This window comes from Terrapene carolina, unplaced genomic scaffold (genome assembly GCF_002925995.2).
Source record: "Terrapene carolina triunguis isolate 2854851 unplaced genomic scaffold, T_m_triunguis-2.0 Scaffold84, whole genome shotgun sequence".
Lineage (NCBI taxonomy): Eukaryota > Metazoa > Chordata > Testudines > Emydidae > Terrapene > Terrapene triunguis.
In genome coordinates this window covers 34489455-34508447 of record NW_020664435.1, presented here as the reverse complement: position 1 = coordinate 34508447, position 18993 = coordinate 34489455, and the positions used below count along the sequence as shown (strand labels likewise).

Here is an 18993-nt window from a genome sequence, read left to right as displayed (position 1 = left end):
CTGTTACATCCTGCCTCCCCATCTGAACATTTCTGCTGGAAGAGTCTTGTCTAATGCTATGGTGAAGAAAAAGTACAACTTTTTTTTGCCTTTTCCACATGAATGTAACCACTTCCCAGGTTGTAATCAATGTAGTTCTAGCAAGAGGCGAGAAATGCTGCTAAATTCCACTCTGATTTACTAGCTGATGTTCTTGATACATTGGGAGAGCTATGAACTAGACCCTTCTCCAACCTGGTTGATGAAGATCAGTGGAGAAATTTGGTTTATTGATGAGGGTCATTAATGTTTCCCTTTTAGACAGCAGGATGGTATTGTTGCTGCCTTTAATCAGGGAGCAGGTGTATTTTTGATTAAGAAAAATAATCTCTTGCCACTGTGTACTGAACTCTAATTGCCAAGGCTGTTAATTTTTCCTTTTTGAAAAAGGTTAATGATCAAATGGCTCTGGGACTTCAGGAATTTCCTCAACAGGCATTTGCTCCCTTTCAGGTGGGCTTTCAGGTGCAGGGTGCCACAGGGTTCCATTTTGTCATCATCTCTTTTCTGTCTGTCAGTCTGATTAGGTGAGACTGTGACAGGCTCTGAGATCCTGGTTTAAGAGAGTCCTTAAGGCAAGATGTGTGGTTCACAAACACAGATTTTTTTAGTGCACTGGGGACACACAGACAACAAATATTTCCTGGTACACGTGTAGATCTGCCTAGATTTCTTTTGACCTGCTAGATTGTCTCAGAAAGGAAGACGTGAGCCCTTAGTAAAGTCTCACCCACATGTCAACATGTAAGCCAGAATGTTCCAGAGTGGTAAAAAATATGGGCATGGGAGTGAAGACATCTGGGTTTTATTCTTGGCTCTGCCAGATTTTGTGTGATCATGGGTAAATTGCAACATTAACTGATTTGATTTAATTAAATAGAGTATCAGAGGGGTAGCCGTGTTAGACTGGATCTGTAAAAAGCAACAGAGAGTCCTGTGGCACCAGTCTTAAAGGTGCCACAGGACTCTCTGTTGCTTTAAATAGAGTAGAATCTCCAAGGTATGTTCTTGCCAGACAACACCTTTAAGTCTGTTTATTTCTATCTTTTCCAGATTGGTAGATAGAAAAATTATTTCTTCCACATATATGTTATGGGATAATTTAACTGAAAAGCTATGAAAAAGCTGTGAGTGCTATCATGGCACATTTATTTGATTCTTATTAAGGAGATCAAAAACCCTTTTTGAGCCACATGATTCATGCTGGCTCAGAGTTTTTGCATGAAAAATGTTCTTCCTGGTTACACAGATTTCATTTTGCAGCATAAGTGAGCCTCAGGCACTAGTGCAGATACACATTACACTATAATGTATGAGGATAAGCTAGTCTTGACTAATTACCCAAAATTAGTAGGGTAGTTAGGTAATTCCAGAAGTAGTTAGAATCCATTTGATTCCATCAATCATCTTTCCAGTATTATTTTCACACCCACGCACATGTTCCTGTAATGCTTTGTTACAAAAATGATATGGTAAAAAATCTTTTAAACGCCATAGGATACGGTCTTTAGAAAATCAATCTAGTTGATCATTTCTTTTTACATGAATTCCTCAGGGTAATTTTTATTACATGTATTATGGTAGTGCCTAGAGGCCCAAACCAAGATGATGACCGGGGCCCTATTGTACTAAACACTGTAACAGACAAAGGAAAAGATGATTCCTGCCCCTAAGAGTTTACTGCACCTAATAAAGAAAAGATGCAACAAGTGAATGGCTGTAATAAATCGTTGTAAGGAGTAAAGCAGAATGAGGCAAACAATAAGAAAAGCATATGTTTACATAGGCAGATGTGCACAGCTAGATGGTTTTGAGTCAGATAAATTTTATTCTTATAATAAACTGTAAGAAATAAATATGATAGATATCAGCAGTCCCTCCTGACCATGTATCTGGATATAATGAGTTGGCAGTTTCCTGTAGACATCTTGGTAGAAGTGAATCCTGGGGAGGGGTTTGTTGGGGACAGGCTAGTGTCTTTACACATTAGTTCAGGGAACATGTGAAAGGGGAGCCTGGAGGAAAACATAGAGGTGTGAGAGGTGTGTACAAGCAGTGGAGGCTGCCTCTGTCAGTGGAGTGGAGAGAGTGAAAGGTGACACAATAAAATACAAGAGCAGATAAACAGGCAGGAGATAAAATTGTGATGCAACTTAAAAGTATGTTGTTAATTATTATTATAAGTATATACAAGTATATTATAAGTATATTATTATTTATTATTAATGACCTGGATGTAGGAATAGAGTGCATACTGATCAAATTTGCAGGTGACAGAAAGCTAGGGAGGTTTGCCAACACTTTGGAGGATAGAGCTAAAATTCAGAGGGATCTAAATAAATTGGAGAACTGGGCTATAGACAACAAAATGAAATTCAACAATGACAAATATAAGGTGCTACTTAGGGAAGAAAAACCAAATACACAAATACAAAATGGGAGATAACTGGCTTGCAGCAGCACTGCTGAGAAGGATCACAACCTCAGCAGTGCGATGCTGTTGCAAAGAAAGCAAATGCAATTTTAGGTTGCATGAACAGAGGCATAGCATGCAAGTCACAGGAGGTGATATTACTGCTCTACTCGGCACTGGTTAGGCCTCAGCTGGAGTACTGTGTCCAATTTTGGTCACCAATATATAGAAAGGATGAAGAGAAACTGGAAACGATCCAGAGGCGAGCAACAAAGATGATCAAAGGAATGGAATGCAAGCCATATGAGCAAAGGCTGAAGGAACTGGGTGTGTTTAGTTTGGAAAAGAGGAGATTAAGGGGAGACATGATCGTGGTCTTCAAATACTTGAAAGGCTGCCTGTGGCGGGGCAACGACTCACCAGCGCGGCGCCTCCTGCTGGTCGTCCAGGGAATTAGCTCTTTCCAGCCTGGAGCGCCCTCTGCAGGCTGGTGTCTTGCCTGCCGCTGGCCCCATCTCCTTCCCAGACCCCGGTGCCCTTTGCCCAGGGGTTCTGCCCACCACAGTACTCCCTCACTCTGGGTCTCCCCTCCCAGGGGAACCCCCAACCCCCTATCCCCACCTTGCCTCAGTGGCTACTGCCAGTCTCCATTTAGCCCTGCTCACTGGGGCAGACGGCAGTCTGTAAACCATTCATCATTGGCAAGGGGGGTTGGACCTCTTATAGGGCCAGCTGTGGTCTGATTGGGGCGTGGCCCCACCTGTGGCTGCTTCCCCCAAACAGCCTAGATTTTCCCCCACCGCAGACCTTTCCCAGGGCTGTTTTAAGCCCTTCAGGGCAGGAGCAGGATGACCACCCTGCTACACTGCCATAAAAAAGATGGAGAAAAGTTGTTCTCTTTTGCCACAGAGGTCAGGACCAGAGGCAATGGTTCAAACTACAGCATAGCAGATTTAGATTACGTCGCAGGAAAAAATTCCTAACTGTAAAAAGGGTAGGACAATGAAATAGACTGCCTAAGGAGGACATGGAAGCTTCTTCACTGGAGGTTTTCAAAAGGAGGTGGAATAGCCATCTATCATGGGTGGTTTAGACACAGCAAAATCCTGTATCTTGGCAGGGGGTTAGACTAGATAACCGTTGCGGTCCCTTCTAACCCTGTGGTTCTATGATTCTAATTGAAAATTTGCCAGAAGGATACTATTTGTAAAATGAAGTAACAAATAAGCCACATATTAGTAGGCCTTCAATCTCTCTAATCATATATTAGTTTTTTTCTGTGGCAGGCATCATCATAGTATCTGAACACTACCTCAGATTCATGGTACAGTACATTTCTAGGTCTACACAATGGCATCAAAGTCCCCGTGTCAGCCGACAAAACATGAAGAAGAAGAATGTCAAAAGAGACTAGTGATTTTTGGTGCCCGAACTCCAGGGGACTGATTTCCAGAAAGTGCAGTGCATACACCCTCTGAAAATCAGCCCCCTTTACGGTGTCTCAAGTTGGGCACCGAAAATCACTTGTCCCTTTTGAAATTCAAAGTCTGTATGATCCTATAGAAAACAAAAGGGGATTTCCTTGTCACATCCCAAAAGCTACTAACATACTCTTGTTTTATTTTTTAAACTTCAGTTAATTTAGTGTTGGTGAAACAGCTGTTATACTTTTGAAGGGTAGAATCTGAGAGCATTTAATTTCACACTGTAAGTATGAACAGCAATTTTGGCTTATGGCTCTGCATCACTATCACCCAAGTGATTGCCATCTCACAAAGATGAATAATCATGCTTTCCATCTCAGTAAACACACTTAAATATTTGCTCGCCTAGATATGTAGGGGTGGGGCAGGTTGTTCTTACTTGGGGGGAGAGGCATGTTTGCCACCAGAAATTAGGATGAGCTCTAGTGTTATTGCTTTTAAGGCCCCTCTTTTTAAGTCGACCGTCGACCAACAACAAAACAGCATAATGACCTGGGTGAGTTTCTCCTAGGAATCAGCAATTAAGTTTGAGTCCAATGGGAATAATGATGGAAGATGTAGAAGACTTTTTCAGATAGAAATGAGGTTATTCATATTTTGTATACAGTGCCTAGATTGTACAGTGATGGGTGCACTGGAGATACATATGGCTAGACAGACATAAGGTCCAATCCTGAAGACCCGACTAAGGCAAAACTTTCCCTGACTTCAGTGGCAGTTTTGTCAAGTAAAAGACTGCAGGATTTGGCAGGTGTGGTATATGCACTACTTATAGGAAAGAAAAGACAAGTGTTAATTTTCATTGCACTCTTTTATCATTTGATTATACACCATGTTTCCTTTAAATTCAGAGCACTAGGGACACTTATGACTAATTCTCTTTGATCTATTTGATAAGAATGTCCTCTGCGGTTTTCTCTCGATACTGAATGACTGTGAATTGTGGGCACCACGCTGGTAGGCATGGCAACATAGTCATGGCACAAGCCATGTTTGACAGGGCATGTGTATGATATTGTGCAACATGATGGATTCACCGTCTCTATTTTCAATTACAGGGAGGAGAGCATTGCTATTATCAGGGCCAAATCCGAGGAAACTCAGAATCATTTGTTGCCTTGTCAACATGCCATGGACTTCAGTAAGTTTCCCCAGGTTATTTTTTTAATGGGCTGTATGTAATTTCTTAAAACAAGTACAAATTTTATAGTAAAAGAATTACTAATTGCAGCAAAATGTTAAACATCTTACTCTCTCTCACAAATTATGGGTTGAATTTGGACCTATAAAGAAATCTTGGATTTTTACAAGTAGTTTACAGAGTGCCTGAATTGTTTTTTATTAGCACATAAACACACTGGTATTGTGTAACAGTCACATTTTTTCAAGTTAAAACTAACTTACAAATAAATAAGCAAGGGTGAGAGCAACCCAAAATATTCCTTTCCTGAGGAGGGGGGAAACCTTTCTAAATGTTACTCTTTAACTGTTTCAAAATATGCTTTGCTCTTTCCTGATTACTACAATGCGTAGATGGCATATTTCTCTTCTGTTCTGACCCCATTTACAAAACAAAATGGAGACAGTGAAGTGGGGGTTTTCTAGTCATTTTTCTTTTCTTTCACAGAGGCACTGATATTAGATATTTAGATATTTACCTACTGATCTGTACTTTACATATATGGCAATATATTTGTAAATCTGAAGGAAAGGAGTGGCCCTTACATGGCAAACTGAAAACTTTGCGTTATTTTAACAATATGTTGTACTTAATAGCACCTTCCATTTGAGGATCTCAAACAGCTATACAAAAATCCCACATAGTCCCTCTCAGGGTTTGTATCATAGTTTTGGACCGGTTCAAAAAGATTCCTGGCCTGATTTTCAGAGGTACTAAGTAACTGCAGCTTCCAGATGACTTCATTGGGAATTACAGGATCTCCCTGATATTGAGGTCAGACATTGCTTGAAGGGTCATGTGATGAATGGTCTATAAATAGGAGCACTCAACAATTACCTTATACTTCTCTTTTCCCTCCTGCTTCACTGAAAGGCAGGCACATATCCGATGGGGATTTTCATTGATTCGATCCTTTTCCTTCTCCAATAGTTCTATAAATTCTGTATCAGACTTCTATATTTTCAGTTAGTTTCTTTTAGTTAAATTTGTTGGGTTTTGTTTTTATTTTAGCATCATTGCAGTTTTCTGTCTGATTGTTTGTACCATAATGCTTTTATCTCTTTTGTAATCAAGATTTAGGAGTGAGGACTAACCCAAGAAATCTGACTTCAGGTTCTGTGCTGAAGGTGAATCTAAAAATAGTAGCGTTTTAGTGCATTCTGCAGAGATTTAACTGCATGACTTCCATTAGTTGTGATCTATTAGGTCTTGGATTGTAGTCCATGACCCCTGTTAACTCTCAGGGGCTAAGAGAGAAAGGGAAAAAGAGACTGCAAAAATTCCTTTCTGGCCTTTATTTGGTGCTTTGTTCTTCAGGATGAAACCCTCTCACTGCTTTGTATTCTCTCAGTGCTTAATTATCAATGTTGGTACCTTCTAATGCAGCTACATGACTAGGGTGATGAAGAGTTGTTATCTTTTCCTTTTTTGTTCAGCTCTCTTAGGTACATCTCTTTTTTCCTTTTAGGGAGGAATCTTCAAGTATCTGTATACTTATATCAGCAACAAAGATCAACAGATTCCTATTTCACAATAGGCAGGGATAGTTTGAAACAATATAATAGGTTGGAGTGTTCCGGGACCCTGTATGAGAATGCAGTGTTTCTCTAATAAGTCATGTTAAACTCAGGTGCTGCAACACTGCATCATCATCATAATCTTTATCGTCTTTTCTATAGTGCTTTTCATGAGTAGATCTCAAATACTGAATAAGTACTGCTGATTCATGCTGGCATTTAATTTCATTAGCTCCAACCAGGATCTGGAGTATTTCTCTGGAGCAGAGGAAACTGGGGGCTATTACATCTAATAAGGTCTGTAGGGCTGGTTCTTTGGTGAATTTTATGAGTTGTAACAGCTGGAGAAGATGCCTCTAAAGGAGCAATAAGCTCCATGTTCTCCATGTCCAGGCAAGTATTAATTCAAGTCTTTTCCTCTGCTTAATACATCCTCCAGGTCCCAGCCTATAACAGCTATATTATTGGTGGGTGGGTGTAGATCAGGTGCCAAGGTTGATGCCAGAATTGTTGATTTAACTTTATCTTGTGATTTCTTTAGCTATTAATGCCTGCGTTCTTTTTAGGGATGTCTATCTCTCGTTTGGTAAATTAATAAGGTAGTGGGTTCGATGGTGGAATCCTCATATCTCTGAATTTCCTTTCTTTTTGGTAGTTGCATTGAAGAAGCAATGTACTTCTGTGGCCTTAATTCCTAGTTAGCCAAGTTTTTATTTGGGATGTCCAATAGTCTACAGTGGGTTAATGCAGAGATTCAAACAAAAATATAACAGTTTGAAAAAGCCACACTCATTATTAGGATTTCTAGTGTCCACATTTCTTCTTAAATTCAGCTCTTGGGTTCATGTTCCTTACAGAAGAATATAGAAATAAATGCAAAATAACTTCCCATTTTCATTTTGTTTTCTTCATTGCAGTCAAGTGATGTAAACATATCTATTACCTGTTGGGAATGTTGGAGTGTAGGAATACAATATTGAATCTCTTTCAAAGAATGTGCTTAATTATATATTCTTATTAATCTGTATTTTAATGCATTTTTTATTACAATACAGGCTCCTTGGAAGAGAACCATGTATTCCTTTATGTACTGTATAGCATAAAGCACACTGATTCTTAATGGATGATAGATTATTGAGTAATGAACTCTTCTAATGTAATAACATTTTAAACATTCAAATATGTTCTTAGGTCATGATCCTGCAAGCTCTTTCACACAGGCAGACTCCTTCCTCGCCCCAATTGAAATTAGCATGTGGGTACAGGGTCCATCACACATAGCAGCCTATAGAACTGTGGTGTCAGTTTGAGAACTATAGAAATGTTTTTGGGAAATGAAGGGCCTTATCAGAATAACTACAGACAAGCTATAGTAAGGCTTAATTTAAAATAAGAGTTCGAAGGCCTGTAACGTAGATACTAGATAAATTTTCTTGTTGGACTATGAATTTGCTGCCCACTGGTGGTGAAATTAAAAATCTTGCTATTTTAAGATCAAATTGATTTACAAGATGTTTATTGTTACATTATGTTTGTGTATTGTTTTGACATAGTAAAGATTCAGATTTCAAAAGTGGTCTGTATTTTACTACTACTTTGTATCTAACTTTTTTATTAGTGTATGATTCAAATATATAGACTGCTTCAGTTGAAGTCTATTGCAAAACATCCATTGACTTAAGTCAGATCAAGTTTGTAGTTTGACTGTAAATATGTTATTACCATGTACCATTATTAAAGAGTGGTTTGATCAAATTCTGACTTGATCAAAGGTCCATGCTGCTGGGTGAAATGATCAAATAGGAGGCCCTTTATTCCAAGAATGTGAATTAAGTCCTCAAATGCTGACACACTGATCAATCCTGCAGACTTTACTCATGTAAAATTGCCATTGATAGCAAAGCAAGTTTTGCATACTTAAAATCTGCAGGATGAGTCCCAAATCTCATTTTATTCTTAGAATGAAGACCTTCATCAGGCTCTAGGATTTTTATTTTAAATGTCATAGAACAAGTTAATTTCTACAAAATATTTACAGGTTATTTGCAAAGGGATGAATACCTTTGAATTAAATATATATTTATAACCACTGCTAATATGAGTTATATTATATATTGTATTATATATATATTATATTATATATATCCAGAATTACTTTGGTGGAGCCATTTGGCTTATCCTGTAAATACACAACATTTGGGCAAATATTAGATATGTTTATGTAAAGCTGTAATGGTTTAAAAGTTTAATATGTAGTTATGGTCCCCAACAGAGTAAAATGACATCATTTTACTCAACAGAGCTGCTCCCTGTTAAGGTCAGAGCTGATGTTAGTGACAAAAAATGCAAACATTAATTACAAAAAATTTTTAAAAATCAATTTCATTTTTGACTTGCATAAGTCAAAAGCAAGTATCCATTTCTGTCACTTAAAGAATGAAATGTGGTGGTTTTTTTGTTTTTTTTCCCTCTCTCAAACTTTGGGGGAAAAAAAATCTTGCTCTTTTGTTGAGGTTGTATAGTATATGTCAAGTCTGAGCCTACAGCTCATATTTATAGCTAGTCTTAAAAAACCTTGAAAGAAGCACTTTAGAAAGGACATGCTGACACAACTTAATCTCAACAACACCCATGCTGCTGTAATAAAGAAAAAATTCAAGAAAAGGCTGACTTAGATAAAGATGAAAAGGAAGGTGTGGGTAGGAAATGTACCTCTTTAGTATACTGTCAATTAACATTTTCATATCAGATCATTTTTATTTTAGAGTGAAATTCATCTTTGTGCAGAAATCCGGTGCAAGGCTTAAGCTTAAACCCCATTTAAACTCAAAATAGGATTTTAAGTGGTGTATAGGTCTTGTGTGCGATCTCTGCACAGTGGTGAATTTCACCACTGCTGTGTATTTACTTGTAAACAGTAATGCACAACCATGTGATTTAATTACCATAGGCTGTCTACATTCACTTAGGATCCCTTAAAGCTTGAACCTATCCTGTGGTTAGAACTGAACCATGTGCCACCTTTGGTGGCTTGGGAAATTGGTGATTGTTCACATGTGAGCAATTACAGCAACAGATTTTCCAGCATATACAACAAACATGCATATAGTTGGCGCCCTTAAAATTCCTCTACCATTTGGAAGATTTTACTTGTGTGAGAGCTGTTCCCTGTAAGTATAATGAGGAATACCACAAGAGCTAGTGAAAGCTTTCCATATGCTAGAATATGTACTGTATGAAAGGGCAACATAGCGTGGGACATTGGCTCTGGCAGTTCATGGAATATTTCTGTTGATGTTGTTTTATATAAGACCTATTTGTGTCTTTTCCAAAAAATTTAAATAAAGGACTTAAATTGATGTGTGAGGAAAAAAATGGTTATTCTTGATTTTTTTTTTCAGTTTGTTTACCTTGTTTTGTTTATCTCAAAACAATCCCCATTATGCTGGGTCTTGTAAGAGCACGCAGACAGACAGACTTATGGCACCAAAAAGCTTAAAATCTAAGAGTCAGATCAGTTTAATACTTTATTTTGGCATGACAAGCTATATATGTGTTCCCAGAGTGTGTAAAGAGACCTCTTAAATATTTGTCAGAAGTAGGAACAATCTGGTCCAGGGAGCGGAGTAGGTTTGGGAACTGGGTCAGTCAGTCAGTTTCTGCTGCTCTTTGTGTCTAACTCTTTATAACTACAACAAGGAAGAGGAAAAACATTTTAAAAAAAGTAAAAGTTGGTTGTAAAATCACGAAAATTGGCACGAGGACTTAGAAACTGGGATAATACCTGACATTGCTTTTAATTTATTTTTTTAATAGTTATATTTTAAGTTCATAGCCTCCCCTTCATGGGTTACCTGTTTAAATTGTTTTAATCTTTTTATAAATGTTTGGTAAATCTCTACTCAATGTTACCACTTTTCCTGCCTTTAACAGTGGGATGTTCTATGATGGGAATCATACTTATCTTATTGAACCAGAAGAAAGCTACACTTCACACGTAAGTAGAACTTCAGTTAACCCAGTATTCAGATACACAAGAGATGCAGAAAACAAAAAAGCCTCATCCTCAGCCTTGCACCTCTAGCTTTGGGGCTGGAGTCCTTGTCCTCCCACTTTCAGCAGCTAGTCGATATATTGCTCTAAATGTGCAAACCAAAGGCACTATATTGCATCTAGTATCTGAGTTCCCAGTAGCTAAATACAGTATCAGGAAAACAGGAGGAGTTTTCCTCCAATAATAATAATATGATAAAATAAAATAATAGTTTTCCTCCAATAATACATGTCTTAGCTACCCCTTGGTAGCTTCTTTAAAACGACCTCTTGGTCATTTGTCAGTGCTGAAAATCAGTTAAAACCATATATATACATATCCATTTGCATTTCATATTATTTAACTTTAGAAAATTTAGACCCCAATCCAGCAAAACATTTAAGCACGTGCTTAACTTTAAGCATGCGATTAGGCCAGTTGATTTTAAAGGACTTACTTGTATGTTAAAAGTATAATACATGCTTAAGTGCTTTGTTGAATCAGGGCCTTAATGATCACATCATAATTGGGAGAGGAGGAGAAGAATCTACAATGTGGATAAAGATCCTTGAGGTTTGATAACCTCCGGTGATCCATTATTTCCCCAACATATTGGTTTGGTACCTAATGGAAAAGAGTTTCTATCTCCCTAATATTCACAGGATGGTTCATTTTATCTTGGCTTAATGCATTCTACTGTTTACTATTTCAGGAGGATTTCTATTTCCACTCTGTTTACAAATCCAGGTTGTTTGAATTTCCTTTGGATGACCTGCCATCTGGTATGATTGTTTGTAATGCTCTCTTCTTTTAACTTGTATCTTATTTTGCCACATTTGTTTATCATATTTGGTTTCTAATCTTCTTTGGGGTTTTACTCTTTTGTTTACTTGAGTCTTTCTTTTTCTGCTTAAGTAAAAAACATATGGGGGGGGGGGAAGGAGGGGAGAAGAAACCTAACTATTAACTCAAACCTCACCTCAACCTTCATATTGTTGATATTTTTTAAATAAACTTTGAAGAATTAAATGCTTTATATTCCATTACACATGCAATATGTGCTTTACATAAAAAGTCATGGCAACCTAAAGGTTGATGAAAATAATCCCATAATTACCAAGGACTGATGGTCTCCCCCACTATGAGATAAAGGAATGGTCTACTAGTCTGAGTGTAGGAGTGTAGGGGTGATTTCATATCAGTAATAACCAAAGCAAATGATATGATATCTCATCAGTAGCAACATAGGTTTTTATATTCTTCTGTTCCATGGGAATTAAAAAATATTGTTAGAGAATAAATTATACTCCTCTGTGTGATGGCAAGCAGATATACCATTTTATGTTATGCACCTGTCAATTGTCACAGACTGTGAAGGATTAAGACTTTGAAGAGAGAAAATCCAGGGTTCTTCAAGAGGCTGGCGCTTCAGTAGGTGGTACTTTTTCCTCAGAGTCCATACTAAATCAGTCAGTGCTCTGGGATGATGATAGGAGACACTATGCCATCGGAGGTGCTGTTTTTCAGATGAGACAAAGTAGATGTGATCTTCAGTGGTCATAAAAGTTCTCATAGGACTTTTTCAAAATAGGAGTGATCAAATTCCAACTTGGTTTGTTACATCCCTATTTCTATTCCAATTTCCTTTGTGATTTCAATTGGTCATGGTACTCTTCCTGAGATACTTTTGGATGGGAAAGCGCTATGCATGTTCTCGTCGTTATCATTCACTTGTAAAATGTTGTGAAGTATTACTGTGTGCTGTTACATAGCTGCTACATTCCACCCCAGATATGGCTTCATTTTTATGGTAGGTGAAATGATTCTGAAATAGTTTGTAAATTATTAAAGTAGTCTGAGATGCTATATAAATGTAAGATATTATTATTTCACCAATAAAAAGTTGTAATTTTACCATTTGTCTTCTGGCGGCCCTACAAATTTTTAAATCAAAAGTTAAGAGTTGGTGGCATGACACCAAAACGTGAACTGGATCTACAACATAAGTATAGGTCGGATATATAAAAGCACTCACAGAAAACAGACAAGCAACAATACATTTGAAAGTGGTTCGTGTTGATTCATTGTGAGATCTGGGTGGTGGCCCTCAGGGATAACAGGAGACCCCATTAGCTGACCCTGGCTGTGATTAAATTAGTCTGATCCTCTTCCTATTATTCTCTTGGTGCAGAGCATGTTACACTTAGCATTTCAGTTATTGTACTGCAGCAAAATGTCTTCAAAAGTATTCACATTTTCTATTCTGTAAGAAGAACTGTAAGAATATGTAAAACATATGATGAAATACAGACTGAGGACATGACCCTGCAAAGCCTTATGCAGGTGAATAACTTCACTCAGATGAGTAATACCATTTGTTTCAAAGGAACTACTTTCATGAGTGAAGTTATTCACACGCATACATTTTTGCAGGATTGGATCTTAAGTGAGTACCAGACATTGTCTGATGAGAAAGCTTATAATAAGTAGAGTGGGGCAAAAAATTTTGGGATGAATAGTTAATTCGCCAAAAATGCAGTTTTGTGAACAGAAAGTATTCATGAATTTGGGTCAGATTTGGCAAATAATTTCACCCAGGAAGAAAAGAACATTTTTAAAAGTCTAAATGGAAGGACATTTTGTTTCAAAATGTAGATATATTTATTTTTTTGTTTAAAAAACAAACAAATGAAACAACAACAGCAACAGACAAGAATTTCATTCTGGATTGAACAAAATGTATTTTTTTGACTTAAAACAAAAAAAAATCAGTTTTACATTTCAGTGAGAAAAAATGAAAAAATTCATTTCTGGTTGTCCTGGAAAAAAAAATCATTTTGAATTTTTTTGTTTGGGCCATTGAACCATACAGTATTTGGTGAAATTTAGTCTTTGAACATCAGTTACACCTTCTGAGGATGAAGTCCACAGAATGGCTATATTAGCAGACCTGCATTATTAATAGCAGAATTTTTATAATTTCTCTGCTGTTGGGAAAAGTAGCTGTAATGTTGCCTCCTTTCTAGAAGAAGAATTGAAAAATGAAATCATTATCAGATCTAATTCACAGAAAATGAAAATTTCCATATTGTATTCATGCTGCCTCAAGGTTATGTAGTGAAGTGATATATATATATATATTTTGGGGAACATTAGATTTATTTGGCTTTGTTTTCTACTTAGAATTCTGGCAAATGAACACCACATCACAGAAGTTTGTTGTAAAGCCAAGACACAAAAGGAGTAAAAGGCAGGTATGTGCCTGTACAATTACTAAAGAATGTGCCACCAGACTTGGTTTGCAGCTAATAAAGGAATCTCTCCAGATAAAGTCCTATTGCTCGTGTTGTTTTAGCATGAGACCTACATAAATAAATAAAAAGAGTTGCAAAGGCAGTGTCTAACATCTGAGTAACATTGCTGAAACCTGCTGAAGAAATCCCTTCTTAGGCGCTAAGCATCTGTGTTGTATCATGCAACCATGAGCTACTGGAAATGCAATTTCAAGAGAACAAACAGATATCCCAAATCATGCTGATGTTGTCATGCTTTGCCATGGCTTTCCCTCTTGCAAACCTCAGCTACATTTATTCTGCCATTACTGGATTGCCAAACCGCAACATCTGGGGATTATGATGTTGTTGTTACCTCTAGAATGAAATGATCTTTGTTCTTTAATTGAAGTTAGAAATACTGTACCAATTTGAAATATAGTGTTTGGTTCCTTCATTGAAAAGAAAATATGTTATATGAAAGGAAAGCAGGACAAATTAAAATTTACTATTATAAACTGAGAGCACCATTCTTGTTTATTAGGATGAGAGGTCATTAATTGTGGACATTTATTTTAAGATTGAAAATATAATCTAAACCCTTTATATTTGGGATGAGTGTTATGACCAGGTTAAAAAACAACTATTTATTCCACAAGATTCACTAAAGTTCAGATTTTTAATGTGCTCTCAGTAGATACTCCTTGTAGCTTTTATTTTTAAAAAATCTCCCACAGCACAACGAGTCATGTAAAATATATATGCCACTTTTTAAATTTGTTCTGATAATACAGATATGCATTTAGTGGAGCACAGTCAGAGGTTATGGTAAGGCAGATATAACACTTTAATTTAAACACACTGGATTAGATAAAACAATAAAACAAGTTTATTAACTAAAAAGAGAGAGGTTTTAGGTGAATACAAGTAATGAGGCATAAAAGTCAGCGATGGTTATAAGAAAATAAAGTTAAAATGCTACTGGAGCCTAACTTAACAGTCTATATCAGATTCAAGCAAAATTTCTCACCATATGCTTTCAGCAGTCTTTCTGACCTAACCCTCTAGGTCAGGACCTCTTCTCCCAGAATCCAATGAAGTCTTCCTTCGTTGCTTCAGGTGTAGAGAAAGTGATGGGAAGGGAGAGAGAAATGGGGTCTCTTGGGTGTTTGCCCCTCCTTTTTATAGTTTCAGCCTGCCTTTTGAGAAACATTTACAGCTGGGTACCAGGAGGCAAAAGATCTTTGTGGAAGGATGTTCCCTGCTTCTTTTTCTCACCTGTGTGAGCTGCCTTTGTCTCCTCCTGCTTGATGACTCTGTTTCAGTGGTGGGTAAACTCTAGCCCGCGGGCCACATGCGGCCCATCAGGGTAAGCTGATTGCGGGCTCCAAGACATTTTGCAGACGTTGATTGTCCACATGCATGGCCCTTCACAGCTCCCAGTGGCTGCTGTCAAGGCTGATTCCCCACTCTGGCACTTCAAGTGCAGAAGGTGGGGGCCAGCAAGGATTTTAAAGATTAATGCCGGCTACTCCAGGCTTGTATTAAACTACCAAGGTTACAGTTTCTCTCTGACCTTGGATGGGTAGATGCTGCCACCACCCAAATGCAAAAAAACCCTTTGAAACCAGAAAGGCGCATTTGGGAATTCCTTCCTGTGGGGTACCCTCAAGCCCTTTCACACACACCCTCTCTGGGGAAGAGCTGAGAAAGAAAAACAAAGGAAATCAGCTGTTGCCACCAGCTAATTTAACAACATGTGCACAAACCTCTTAGGACACCAAAAATCCAATCCTGTTCTTAAAAAAGGTAAATGTTATTAAAAACAAAAAGAAAGAAAATACATCTGGAATTTAGGCTTATGCTAGATTTTAAAAAACCCACTTACAAAATTTAAACATCAAGAATAACCTTCTTGAGGTCCAGCTTAAAGGTTACAAGCAAAACAAAAAGCATTTGGGGTTGACACAGAGAAGTCCACAAGCCAATAAGAAATAAACCTAATCGTGTCTTTCTAGACATTCTCTAATTTACGTACATATCTGGGGTTTCAGATAAGCAATCTCTAGGTATGATTTGATGATTTTTCATATCTGGCTTAAGCTTCTCACAGCATAACTGCTCCCTGTTCCTCTCTTTCCCGGAGAACCACAACACACAGACAAAGGGAAGTATTTTCCCAATTTTAAAAAGTTTTAGCCCTTCCATTGGCTCTTTTGGTCAGGTGCCCACTCCTTTCCTTTTACCTGTGGGCTTGTTAACCCCTTCAGGTAAAGCAAGTAGAGAACAACCACCAAGAGTGATTCCAGAGGAATGGTGAACCGCGGCCACTGGCAGCTACGGGGGGCCGTGCCTGCAGATGGTCAACGTCTGCAAAATGTCTCGCGGCCCGCAATCAGCTTACCCTGATGGGCCACAGGTTGCCCACCACTGCTCTATTACTGCTTAAGTACAAATTAGGCAGAGCACACAGACCTGTTTGCCAACCTCAATTTGGAACATGTGTTAATAACACCATATAGTGGAATTTTATAACTTCACATACAATGTTGCCACACATATTTTATGAGGACAATATTGATCACCAAATTATGAATTTTCAAATTATACCTTACAAGACATACTTTGTACAAAGATAACAGTGTGTAGGGTTTGGACAGAGGGGTACATTCTGTCACAGAGTGAGAAGATGCGAGCAACAGAAGAGGAAGATGATTTCAGCAGCAGCTGTTCGGAGGGAGATGAGAAGTGGGGAGACCAGTGGCATTACATGACCTTTTATGAGCACTAAATTCACTTAGAAATATATACTTGTATTGATACCCTGCTGTCATGATTATCTCCATGAGTATGATACATGCACAAACACATCCCAGAAAAGAAGCAGGGATTGAATGAAAAACAAGACTAAATGGCTCAAAGAAAAGATAAGCGCATATTCACTGCCATGAACCAGGGAAATAAAAAAAATGGGTCACATAAATAACTGTTGTGAAATTCACTTTACATCAAATAGTGCTATAGGGATTGTTTGACTTTTCATAAACAAGAAGCAGTTGCTCTAGATTTACAGCAACAATAATAACATAATTCTGCTGGGAAGACCAGGGAAAATAAAGGCGTCATTTAGAAACGTGGCTGTGAATAGCTGTAAACTGGAAGGAAATGTGACACTTAATTGACTGTGTATTAATGATAGTTGATTGACTGATTTAGAATTTGAATAAACAGTACAGCCCTTACAAAAAGGCTTTTTTGGGGGGAAAAGGTAATTGTGCCATTCTGAGAGTTTGTAGCAATTCTGTGAGTTTACAACTGGTGCCAAACAAGTTTTTAAAGATGTAGATATTATTTAGGATCTCTTTCAGAAATCTAGGGTTCTTTTAGAAAGTTCTAAGTTTATTTTGTAGGATTTACATCTATTCTGGAGGGAATGGGGGCAGAGGACACACTACAGTATATATATACATTTACATTTATTATATATCTATAATTTTCCTGTTGACCCTCCAAAAATAATCTGCTGACCAGATGTGGAGTTAAAAGATTGTTCCTATTTATAGCTTGGAAACACAGGCAGATCTGACATATGTACAAATGTACAATAGTTTTTTAATAGTTCTACAGTCAGTATAAATGACAAAAAATGGTGGAAGGATGGCAGCATTTCTAATAAACGAGAACACAGGGAAATGAATTCATAGAATCATAGAAGATTAGGGTTGGAAGAGACCTCAGGAGGTCATCTAGTCCAACCCCCTGCTCAAAGCAGGACCAACCCCAACTAAATCATCCCAGCCAGGGCTTTGTCAAGCCGGGCCTTAAAAACCTCTGAGGATGGAGATTCCATCACTGCCATAGGTAACACATTCCAGTGCATTACCACCCTCCTAGTGAATATTTTCCTAATATCCAACCTAGACCTCCCCCACTTCAACTTGAGACCATTGCTCCTTGTTCTGTGATCTGCCACCACTGAGAACAGCCAAGCTCCATCCTCTTTGGAACCCCCTCCCCCCTTTCAGGTATTGAAGGCTGCTGTCAAATCCCCCCTCACTCTTCTCTTCTGCAGACTAAATAAGCCCAGTTTCCTCAGTCTCTCCTCAGAAATCATGTGCCCCAGCCCCCTAATCATTTTCATTGCCCTCTACTGGACTCTCTTCAGTTTGTCCACATCCTTTCTGTAGTGGGGGCCACAAAATTGGACGCAATACTCCAGATGTGGCCTCAACAGTGCCGAACAGAGGGGAATAATCACTTCCCTTGATCTGCTGGCAATGCTCCTACTAATGCAGCCCAATATGCGATTAGCCTTCTTGGCAACAAGGGCACACTGTTGACTCATATCCAGCTTCTTGTCCACTGTAATCCTGAGGTCCTTTTCTGCTGAACTGCCGCTTAGCCAGTCCGTCCCCAGCCTGTAGCAGTGCATGGGATTCTTCCATCCTAAGTGCAGGACTCTGCACTTGTCCTTGTTGAACCTCATCAGATTTCTTTTGGCCCAATCCTCCAATTTGTCCAGGTCACTCTGGCCCCTATCCCTACCCTCCAGTGTATCTATCAAGCTTAGTGTCATCCACAGACTTGCTGAGGGGCAATCCATCCCATCATCCAGATAATTAATGAAGATGTTGAACAAAACCGGCCCCAGTACCAACCCCTGGGGCACTCCGCTTGATATCGGCTGCCAACTAGACATCGAGACGTTGATCACTACCCGTTGAGCCCGACGATCTAACCAGCTTTCTATTCACCTTATCGTCCATTCATCCAGTCCATACTTCTTTAACTTGCTGGCAAGAATACTGTGGGAGACCGTATCAAAAGCTTTGCCCTTGTTGATGTGGCAAATTAAGATTTGTTTCCAGTTGCCCTTTAAACAGCTATTGTTTGTTAATCTTTCTGCAGGTTCATCAGATTTCACGTAAAGTTGAGGAGGAAACAAAATACATTGAGTTAATGATTGTGAATGATCATCTAATGGTAAGACTTGCGTACTTCGCTATTTGAAATACATCAATAATTTATGATTGTCTTATCTGTCTTCAAGGTGTA

The 18993-nt window shown here is 38.3% G+C and overlaps 1 protein-coding gene across 1 annotated transcript in view; it reads left to right on the top strand.

Annotated features, from left to right (window-relative positions):
• The window catches only part of ADAM22 (ADAM metallopeptidase domain 22), a 197803-nt gene that overhangs the window by 116007 nt on the left and 62803 nt on the right, over positions 1-18993 (top strand). The window contains exons 5-9 of the mRNA XM_029911005.1: positions 4995-5077; positions 10567-10630; positions 11379-11448; positions 13850-13920; positions 18847-18921. Of these exons, the coding sequence (XP_029766865.1) occupies positions 4995-5077; positions 10567-10630; positions 11379-11448; positions 13850-13920; positions 18847-18921 (363 nt within the window). The remainder of the gene's footprint in view (positions 1-4994; positions 5078-10566; positions 10631-11378; positions 11449-13849; positions 13921-18846; positions 18922-18993) is intronic.